Source organism: Zingiber officinale, chromosome 11B (genome assembly GCF_018446385.1).
Source record: "Zingiber officinale cultivar Zhangliang chromosome 11B, Zo_v1.1, whole genome shotgun sequence".
NCBI classification, from domain to species: domain Eukaryota; kingdom Viridiplantae; phylum Streptophyta; class Magnoliopsida; order Zingiberales; family Zingiberaceae; genus Zingiber; species Zingiber officinale.
In genome coordinates this window covers 79193008-79203885 of record NC_056007.1, presented here as the reverse complement: position 1 = coordinate 79203885, position 10878 = coordinate 79193008, and the positions used below count along the sequence as shown (strand labels likewise).

At 35.6% G+C, this 10878-nt stretch overlaps 1 protein-coding gene across 2 annotated transcripts; it reads left to right on the top strand.

Moving 5' to 3' along the window:
* The first annotated feature begins 2766 nt into the window (after positions 1 to 2766).
* Positions 2767 to 5287, top strand: LOC122034562 (protein C2-DOMAIN ABA-RELATED 11-like). 2 transcript variants are annotated; one of them, XM_042593862.1, is made up of 4 exons: positions 2767 to 2925; positions 3345 to 3467; positions 3821 to 3916; positions 4883 to 5287. In XM_042593862.1, the coding sequence occupies exons 2-4, from the start codon at positions 3345 to 3347 to the stop codon at positions 5189 to 5191; spliced, it is 528 nt and encodes a 175-aa protein (XP_042449796.1). In that variant the 5' UTR covers positions 2767 to 2925; the 3' UTR covers positions 5192 to 5287. The 2 variants fall into 2 exon arrangements, with proteins under 2 accessions (XP_042449796.1, XP_042449795.1); XM_042593861.1 differs by having other exon boundaries at positions 3323 to 3467.
* The last annotated feature ends 5591 nt before the right edge of the window (positions 5288 to 10878 follow it).

The window sequence follows — 10878 nt, the reverse complement described above, 5'->3', positions numbered from 1 at the left end:
TCTTCATTGACATCTAAGAACAGAAGGTGTTTGTGCCTTTGCCTCCACCAAAGGTAATGTCACCTTTGAGATGAATGAATGGCAGGCAGTCTTGTAGCTTGTAAGTCTCAACGAATTTTGTTCCACAGATTAGCAAAAGTCCAAGTATTGTCGGAAGTTTCATTTCCCTTTTCTAGGGTCCTAAGAGAATTAAATGTTTGTGAATAAATTTGAAAAGAATTTATTTATGTTCGTTTGAAAAGGAAATAATATGAATAAATTTGAATAATTATAACTTTTTGAATTAAATGAATAAGTTTGAATGTTTATGTGTTTAATATTGTTCATGAATATAAATTAAATGAATAAGTTTAATAATATTTAAAAAATAAGTTTAAACTATTATGTTTAATATTGTTCATGAATATAAATTATGAATTGTCTGTGAATAATATTTATAAATACAATTTCTACGTTATATTCATCAATAAAATTTTCTCAATATAATAAATAAATAAATTCTAAATTAATATGAATAAATAAATTTATATTATCAAATTTGATAGTAAATTAAATCAGTTTAAAAATATAAAAAAATTACATTCTCAAATAAATTTGAATTTAAAACTTGATAACATCTGAATAAACAAACCTAAAGCCAAGATTGAATTAACTCAAACTCATAAAATAGAAATCAAATCTTGAATAATTATTTTAATTGTTTAATTTATTTTAATGGACCTAGAGAACTCAAAATGACATTAAATCTGAAATTATATATTTGTCTAGTTTTCTTAATTTGACATAATACAACGAGAGTAGTGATTTTTTAAACATAGATTAAATTTTTTTTAATACATTCATATTAAAAAAAACACTACTTTCAATATAGTATATCAAATTAATATATTGAGCACATGAATATAATCAGAAGAATTAGATAAATACATAGAACCTAGTTTCAAGCTCTCTAGCTCTATTAGTCGATTTTGACAAGTTTTGGCCAAAATTGACTTATTGGACTTAGAGAGTTCAGAATTACCTGAAACCAGGTTTATATGTTCGTCTAGTTCTCCTAATTATATTTATGTCATCACACATCAATTTAATACACTGTATTGAGAGCAATAATTTTGTTAATACGAATAAAATTTTTTAAACATATTCGTATTAAAAAAATCACTACTCTCAATATAGTGTCTTTTTGGAGGAAATTAGACGAACACATAGGATATGATTCCATATCATTTTGAGTTCTCTGGGTTCAGCAGTCGATTTTGATCGAAATCGACTGATGAACCTAGAAAGCTCAGAACAATATGGAATGAGATCATGTGTGTTCGTCTAATTGTCCCCTCGGGACAGAACGATGGTTGAGAAATGAGATATTGCCACATGAGATTTTAGGATCGAAACTCGACGCTTCTGAGTATGCATTCTCTTATGTCTTGGTTATCTACACTAATATCTAGTAGTCACCATAATTTGTCTTCTTTGTCAGGGCCGTCTCAAGATTCTTTGAGGCCCTAGGCAAAAGAAATTAAAAAACAAAAATTTTTAATATATTTTTAATTTTCTTTAACATTTTTCATTTAGATTTGGGACCGAAAATAATAATTTTAAAAAATATTTTTAATATTAGTTATTAAAAAGAATTAAATATTATTTTTTAAAAAAAACTAATTTTTGATTTTTTTAAAAAAAAATTTAGTTTTCTGACGAATATTTTTATAATAATTTTATTTTTTATTAATAAAATTATTAAATTATTTAATCTTTTTAGTTAGAATGTCAAATAGACTTTATTAATTTTAATTTTAAAAAATTTATTTTTACTAATGCATTTACTTTGTATTTTATGATAAAAAAATCTCTAATTCATATTATTACCGAGAAATAAAAAGAAAGAGCGAGGAAGAAATATTATCGGCAAAGGAAGAGAAGGACGTTCTCTGCGAGTATCATCGGTTAGGAAGGAGAAATATGTAAAATCGCTGATAAAAAGGAAAAGGGCAAAATGCACTGATGAAAGAACTATTAGGAATTTTAAGAAATATTGAGGAGAAAAGAATTGGTTTTATAAGAATAGTATTACTAATTGTAAAATAAAATGGGAATAGAAGTATCATTAATGAATTAGCAAGACATTTATAATTAATTAATATTAATGATGCTAATTTAATTTTTCAATATCTTTAATTAATTAATCAATGGGCTCCAATAAAATTGGGGCCCTAGGCATATGCCTTAATGGCCTACGCTGGGGTGAACAAATTATCTTTTACTATATATATATATTCATCTAGTTCTCTTAATTATATTTATACTTTTAAATATCAATTTAATAAAAATAATAATTTAATCTAATTTAGATTTAGGACTAGAATTATTCCCAATGGAGGAATAAATTTATAGTTGATTGATATACTGTAATAATTGACCGGTAAGTTCGACACAGGGAGTAGGTAATGATAATTTTAGAACTTTTAATCCTCCTACCGTTTCCACTGTAAAGTCGGACTGTCGGAATAAACGTGATTTGCATTAGAAATCAACTGCACGTGATCTCGAAGCAAAAAAAAACAGAGACCTTCGACAAAGGCACACCACCGACGAAATCCGTCCACCAGCCTAACGCGCTTCCCGATCATCGCCCTGCCAGATCGCCCAAGTCATGAAGGTTCATGCGTGGGACCCGCCTGGTGAGTGATGAGGTAGCACCTGACTGCCGTCTTTTGGAGCACGAGGTTAATGCGTGAGAAGAAGGCATGGACCATGCTCCCTCCTGTGGGTCGCACGCTCGACCGCGTCCTCCGCGGCTGCCAGGGTTTTCCAATTAAACGCGGCGAGCTCCAGCCATAATAATCCAAGCAGCCATCGCCCGATCGATCGCCGCTCGCTTTCCTCGGCGCTCCTTCTTTCGCTCCTCCCTCCTCGACACTCGAGGTAGTAGTATTCCTCTTCTTTCGCTCGTTGAAGTTTATATTACACACCGATCGTTGAGTCCGGAGCTGGAGTTCGCTTGTTTAGGACGAATTTCATGGAATTTTGAGGATTTTATCGCTGATTTTCGCTCGTCAAATGGAGTTTTCTTCTACAACTCGTACATTTTTGGGGCAAAATAAGTTTCTTTACGCGAACGATCCAAGTGAGAAAAGAAAAGAAAAGAAAAACAGATTTTGCTTAATTTCTAGATTCTTCTCCGTTCACTTTTTTTTTTGTCTCTTGGGATTATTTGGGGGTTTTGCTGAATGTGTCTTTCTGCAAAGATTTATATGTGAGAGTTGATCGAGAATCGCCGTTCGTTTGGCATTTACTATGGTCGATTGTTATGCGTGGTCAGCTCTTCGTCGGATCTATCTCAGATGAGGGAAACCATGGAGCAAGGTGCTGGATTTCTCAAGGTGATCATTGTTGAAGGAAATGATCTGGCGATCAGGGATTTCAAAAGCAGCGATCCTTATGTCGTGGCGAAGTTAGGGAAACAGGCAAGTCAAGCGTGTTCTTCTCTCTCTTTCTAGGCTTTTTTGGCCACCATTTTAGCTATACATCACTTGAGAAAAGCTTCTTTGGCTTTTCTTGGTTCATTGTGTAGAACCATCAACTTTAATCTTCCTGAATCCTCAAAACTTGCAGTTTATGATACTGTGAAGGGTGCATATTATATGAAAACCCTAAAAAAGATATTTCTTTAATCCTCAAGCTTGTAGTCGATCTTGATCTTTCTCATTATCTAATGATTCTTTTCTAAATGAAACCCTGGTTAGCATAATGTTTTGGTTTAAGAAACATTTCTATTAGCTGTTCTTCCTATGAGTAATACCTTTAATATGTTCTTCAGACTGCAAAGACAAAGGTTATTAAATGCTGCCTTAATCCTGTTTGGAATGAAGAGTTGACATTCCGTGTAAAAGAGCCAGTTGATGTTTTAAGATTGGTAAGTAGGATATGCTACATTAAATATTTGCTGAATTTGGATTGCGGCTACTACCACTTGGTTTGATTGATTCATAGTTGACTCCCTACTGCTTATTTAAATTCATTTCTTGTGCCTTGGTTGGTATGATATTGACCAATTCCGGTCTTTCCTTGCTATAAACCAACCAACATGTTGCAAGCTCAGACAAAAGAATGGTCATTTAATTCTATCTGCAATGAGGTCAAGGGATATTAGACGATATGCTAGTCAAACAACGCCATGCCCAACTTGATGCATTAGAATCTGGAAACTTGTACTAGTTGGAATACTTCATAGTTGACTTACTTCTGTCTAGTTTAATTCATTTATTTTGTCTTAATTGGTGCGATTTGACCAATTCAGAACTCGTCGTAAACAAACCCAAGCTCAGATAAAATAATGAGCATTGATCTTTGAAATGATCTCTATCTGCAATGAAGTCAAGAATATTAGGTGATAATCCCAACTTGATACACTTAGTCTAGATTCCACAAACAATCAATGTTATTTTGCATTTGACAGACCATTGAACAGTTAAAAAGAACATGACTTGCATGATCATCAACATGCAGCTCTTAGTTATCTCTGACTTATATAGTCTCTGCACAAACAATCTCTAATCTGCATTGTGATCAACATGTTATCTTAAGAATGTTTTTACTAATTATTCCAAAAAAAAAAAATAACGATTCTATGACAAAACTAATTACCATGCAAGAGAAGCCATCGAAAGTCTTTCTGAACATGGTAAAGGTTTTGGCATTTGGATTGATACCCCTCCCATTTTGTTGAGATACGAACTTTAGAGTTTGCTATGTGGCTCACAAGATTAGAGATAGAGGAGACAGATTTACTCAATTTGTTCTTATCATTTTCTTTTAGAAATGTCTTGTGAAAGTCTGTTTTCTAGCACTGACTCAATTCGACTCATCGTGCTTCTCTCAGGAAGTTTTCGATTGGGACAGATTTAAGTTCGATGACAAGATGGGTCATACCTTCCTTGATCTTCGGCCGCTGGCCTCTTCTTCAAAGCTGAAACGAGCACTGAAGCTCACCACAGGAGAGACCAAGCTAAGAAAAGTGACCCCTGATTCCGATAACTGCCTCTTGTCGGACAGCTTTATCAAATGTGTAAATGGAGAGATCGTACTGGATGCACGGTTGAGGCTTCGCGATGTTGAATCTGGCGAGTTATCCGTGTTGGTTAAGTGGATTGATAGTCCAACTACTGCAGTTTCTGCTAAAAAATGTTAAATTATGGTATCTAATCTTCTGAGACAGAAGTAACACCATGTGAGTGCTGAAGACATTGTTTGTTAATCAGGGTTATTGAAATGACGCCTTTAACTAGCGTAGATTGTGCAGATACCATGGAGAATTTTGGAGAAAAACATGTTTTAACTTTTCATTATATTCTTATATGATTGAAATAATCAAGTCTCAGACAATTATCAACAGAGATGGGAATATCTAGCCAATCATGGAATAAGGTTTGCGACTGAGGATATCAACTTAAGACAAAGATGAAAATTGAATTTGTTAAAATCAAATTAATTAAAATTTTGTTCTGGCAATCGTATTGATTGTTTTATAATATTGAAATTGAACAAATCAAATTGATAAAAAAAATGATTAATTCTAACAATGAATTAATTGTTTTTTAAAAAAATATTTAGATTTTTTAATAAAAATTGAATCAGTTTAATAACAAAAATGAAAATATTTAATATTTATTAAAAAAAATATTGTTTAATAAAAAAATTAGTCTAATTGATTTAAAAATTATAGTTGAAATTGAATACTTAGCTGAAATAATCAATATTATTTTTAAAAATTGAATTTTTAAATAAACTGAATTTTCAATTATTTTGATTGAATCGAAATTTTGTTCATCCTAAAGATAATAGAATAAATACGATTAGAATGATATCTTTATAAAATGAATAGAGATGTTGGCTATCATACACGCCTTACAAAATGAAGATTATATCTTCTTGATCAATGCTTTCAAATATGAACTGACGATAAAAAATTTAAGTTTCTTTCGGAATGTATCTCTAACATGGATCAATGGAAATGAATCAAGAAGCTTGTGATATGATTATATAATCTTTATAAGAAAAGAACCCGTTTCACTTGGATTATCTCTAACATGAATAAAAAAAATGGATCAAGAAGCTTTAGAGATATGATTACGTGTTAGCACCAAGGGGAGCGACAAGAGGGAGGTGAATAGCTCGTTCGTTTCAATGAAAATGATTTGCAGCAGAATACTTGAAGCGAAGAACCCTTCAATGTTAACATAAGGATTTACTTGGTATCCACGGATCCACCTCTTTGAGATGACTAATACAAGGATCTGCCCCTCTCTCACACATACACTCTGAAAGTGCTCATTCTCGGATAGCTCATTCTCAGAGGGAGAGAAGCCTTGTACAAGCTCAAGAATAAGAATACAACTTGAAACAAGGAAACAAACACAAATACAAATCAAAACATAACTTAGCACTTTGAACCTTGATTTGTTTGAGCTTTTCTAGCTTTGGAATGTCTCTTCAAAGTGGGAAATGTAGCAGCACTTGTCTCATCCAAATCTCAAAAACTGGCGTGTAGAGCTCTATGGAGAATGGTCACGAAAAACCCTTTTCAAGGGTTACCTCGGACTCTTTAATCGCTTAAGCTTCTCCTTAAGAGATTACCATGTTAGCAACCTACTCAGAACCTGCAGAACAACTATATTTCCAACCTTAAGCGATTAGCCCAATCGCTTAAGAGGGGTGGAATTGATTAGCCTGATCGATTCAGCTCCTTTCTGCTCGATCGCGAGAAATACGATAAATGATTAAGCTTCCTTGCTTAATCACTTACCACAGGTTCTGTTTCGAATAGAAGGTTTCTTAAGCGATTACCTTAATAGCTTAAGGACTGCTGAATCGCTTACCCTGGGTAAGCGATTCAGCACCCTTTTGTTCTCGTGATTTTTAGACTTAAGTGATTAAGCCGGAGCTTAATCACTTAAGATTTGCCAAATCGATTGTCCCAATCGATTTGGCAACCCTAGCTCCTAAACCCGTGACCTAAGGGTCCTTGTCCAACATTCAGTCAACCATGACCTATTGGAACCTCATTACCTAGCATCCGGTTACCCTTGACCTATTGAGACTTCTCCACCAAGTGTCTAGTCAATCTTTTGACCCACTTAAACTTTTCTCCTCGTGCCAAATGTCTTGTCCTTCATGACCCATTTGAATTTCCAAACACCGGGTGTTTGGTCAACCTTTTATGGGTGCAATCAATCTAAGTTTAGTTTTGATGTGTGTGTCAAAGAGTTTAAGTTAGATTTCATATGTGTTTGAGTCGTACAGACTTGGTGAACCACACATGAGAAACTTGGTGCGGCTAAGTTTGGTAAAACTCATCCTATGACTCGAATCCTTGAGATCGGCGAAGGATGATGCATCTGAGGGACCGCCGGACAAGGAGCAAAGGAGTGGATTGAGGGAAGCAGATTTCAAGGAATGTGAAGGATGACACATAGAGGAGTTGGGGGCTCAAGTGCGTCTAAGAGACGAAGACTGAGAAAGAGGCTTCAAGAGCAACTCCGGAAAGGATGAGTATGAGTGATTATAAGAGACCAACCGACTGGTCTAGGATCACGAAGGCACAAAATATTTTTGTGCCCAATCGTTACGAAGACTAGTCGACTGATGGAGGTGCCAGTCGATTGGTAAAGAGTCGTTGAATAGAATCACAGATTTTGTGGAGTACCGTTGGCTATATCTAACGGCTACACCAGTCGACTAATGAATGGACCAGTCGACTGGTGCATGAAATAAGTTGTCTTGTAATTAACTCTTTCCACTTTATTTATAGGAAGTTTGGGGCATGAAGGAGGTAACTAATTCTTATTGAATACTCCTAAGTGTTTGCCCTTAAGCTTCCAAGTCTATTCTCTTCCTTCAAAACTTAAGTCTCCATCTTATAAAGAGGAAGAGAGCTTTGTGAGAGGTTCCACTCCACCGAGAAGGAGTAAACTTTAGCCAAAGTTTGTTGGGAAATTATTCACCAACGGATAGAGATTGTCCACCTTACGGATACGCCGTGGAGTAGGAGCTTTATCTTCGAATCACGTAAACGAATGTGTAGTATGGTTTGATTTCTTGTCTTTTGTAGTATTTAGATTAACTTCCTTTATATTGTTTATTTTTTCGCTACCTAACTAATCTTGTAGGAAGTTAACAACTTAGGATAAACGACTATTCAACCCCCCTTTTAGCCGGGCCACGATCCTCAAGGCCTTTGACCCACCTGGATTTTCTGATGTCTGGCTTTACTCACAAGAACTTCTCTTCACCTAGCTTCACTCACTAGGATTTTCCCACCTGACTTCACTCACCAGATTTTCTCACTACCTAACTTCACTTACTAGGACTTCCCAATTATTTGGCTTCACTTACTAGGACTTTCCAATTGCCTGCCTTCACTCATCATGACTCTCAATCTGTTTGACTTCACTCACTAGGATATTCTCACTGTTTGACTTCATTCACTGAGACTTTTCATACCAAGTGTTTGGTCAACATTGGCCCACTTGGTTTTTCTTTTTCTGCCAACCATGCCGTTAGTCTTGTCCTTGCCTAATCTCCAATTAAGACTTTCTTAGTTAAGTATTTGGTCAACCATGACCTACTTGACTACTCTCTCATATCAAACTGGTCAACCTTTGACCAGTGGAAAAATGCACCAACAATCTCCTAAATGATAATTGCACGTGTAATCTTCATATATTATCAAATATCAAAACTCAAGCTTGAATCAAACTGATCAACTTTGACTCAAGGATAATTGTACCAATAAAATTTACTATTTTATCTCATTTTTTTGACCAAATGGAATTTGATGCTACATAGACCATATAAAATAAAAAGAGAGATAAAAGAAAATTCAACCGCCAAGCTCTCCTGAGAAAGCATACTACAACATTCATCACCCGCTATTCCTTTAGGCTACGTTTAGTTAGGTGTAATGTAATCAAATTTGTAAATCTTAATTACATTACTACGTTTGATAATATAATGTATGTAATCTTTGATTACAAAGGTAATTACATTCTTTTGTTTGATATCCATTATTTTTTATAAGGAATGTAATTCATATTATTATAAAATTACAAAAATATCCTACTACTTCTACCGACGGCCGCCGCACCTCTGTCGGAGTTTGCGTCCAGTGACCGGTGACCGCCGGCCGGTGGCGACCGGTGGCGGCGACCGACGACTGACGTCGGCCGCCGACAACTGGCGACGGTGGTCGACGACCGGTGGCGGCGGTGGCCAGCGACCAACTACGGTAGCGACTGGCTGCGGTGGCGGCCGAGATGGTCGGCGATCGGCGGTGGCGACAGGCGGCAACCGGGCGGCGGGCGACGGGCGACGGGTGATCGATTGACTAGGGGTATATTCGGCATTCAAATTTTGGTTAAACAGTGACCTTGTAATGTAATCGGATTACATAATATTTATTTTGTAATGCAGATTACAAAACTTCACTACCTTTTGTAATCGAGATTACTGATAAAGCCTAAAATCTATATTAAATGTCACAAATAGGCTTATCAAATTAACAAAAATTAAGAACTCAATTAACTAAGTAAACTCGTGTAATATGGAGTCCCAAGTCGAATCTCATAAGGAAACTAATAGTAGAATGTTTGTTCTTAGACTAGAATTATTTTTTTTTCCTTTTGAAGTTTTCTCAATGTAAAATGGGATTGTTTAATATTGATTTAAATCCTAAGTTAAGAATTGAAATGCAATTAATGAATCTGATCTTCAGTAATGATTAAATGCTAACTAATGAAGACTAACATACTCTATAACTAAGAAGCTAAAAGGACTATGACAGAATTAAAATTGTAGAAATAACATATGCAGAAACTTGATACGAAACTGGAATTTGCAGGAAGGAAAGTTGCAAAAACAAAAATAAAGATTCTCAGCTAGAGAAACGAGAGGAACATAATTTAATTGCAGAAATGAGATCTAAAGGAATAAATCTATAACTATCAGTTCAGATTTCATGAAACAAGAAATTCGACAATGAAATCTTAAGAAAACTAAAATGCAGAAACAATAAACTGCATAATCAAAATCTAAACCATCTCTAATCAAATCTACTCTTTTAACAAGCCTCTCCTTGCCGTCACACAAGAATCCTTGATGAAACCTCACTTCGGACTTGACGAAAGAGCTCTCAACCACTGAATTTAGTTCAATCTCCTGCAGCACCAGAGAAAAACTTCCTGGAAAAGCTGATGAAGAAATGAACTGCAAGCATCGAAATTCTGCAGATCTGAAATCTGCATTCTCTGGATCGATGCTCTCTGATGGAGGGCGAGCCACTATCACCAAAGAATCCCTCCGATGATGGCTGAAACAGAGAAAGCACACGAACAGATCTGTGCTCCAGAGAGAAAGTCGCCGGCGCGAGCAGATGATCGAGACTTGGAAGCCAATGGATGGAAACTCCAACGCCAATGAAGCTCACTGAAAAGTAGATCTGGAAGAGGATGGGGCCGAAATCCTGAAGAAAACGCCGGGACGCGGAGCTAAGCGCGGAGGAATCGACGAAGAAACTGGAACACTGTAGCTTCTCATTTAAACAGATCTCAGATTTGAACCAACGGCTAAGATTGATTTGGAGCTAAATCAACGGTGAAAGTTTGCCTAAAATATGATCCAAAGGTGCTGATGTTGATCTAGGGTCTGGATCTACTCTCCTGTAGGTCGGATCGATCAGATCATCACTGGATGGCCCAGATCCGCCCAGTCTTAAATGAACGGTCCAAATTTATTCGGCTGGATCAATGGCTGGATGAACTCAGATCTGGATCAAAACTTCTGGATCTTCATAAATGGCTCAGATCTGCTCCCCATTAAGTT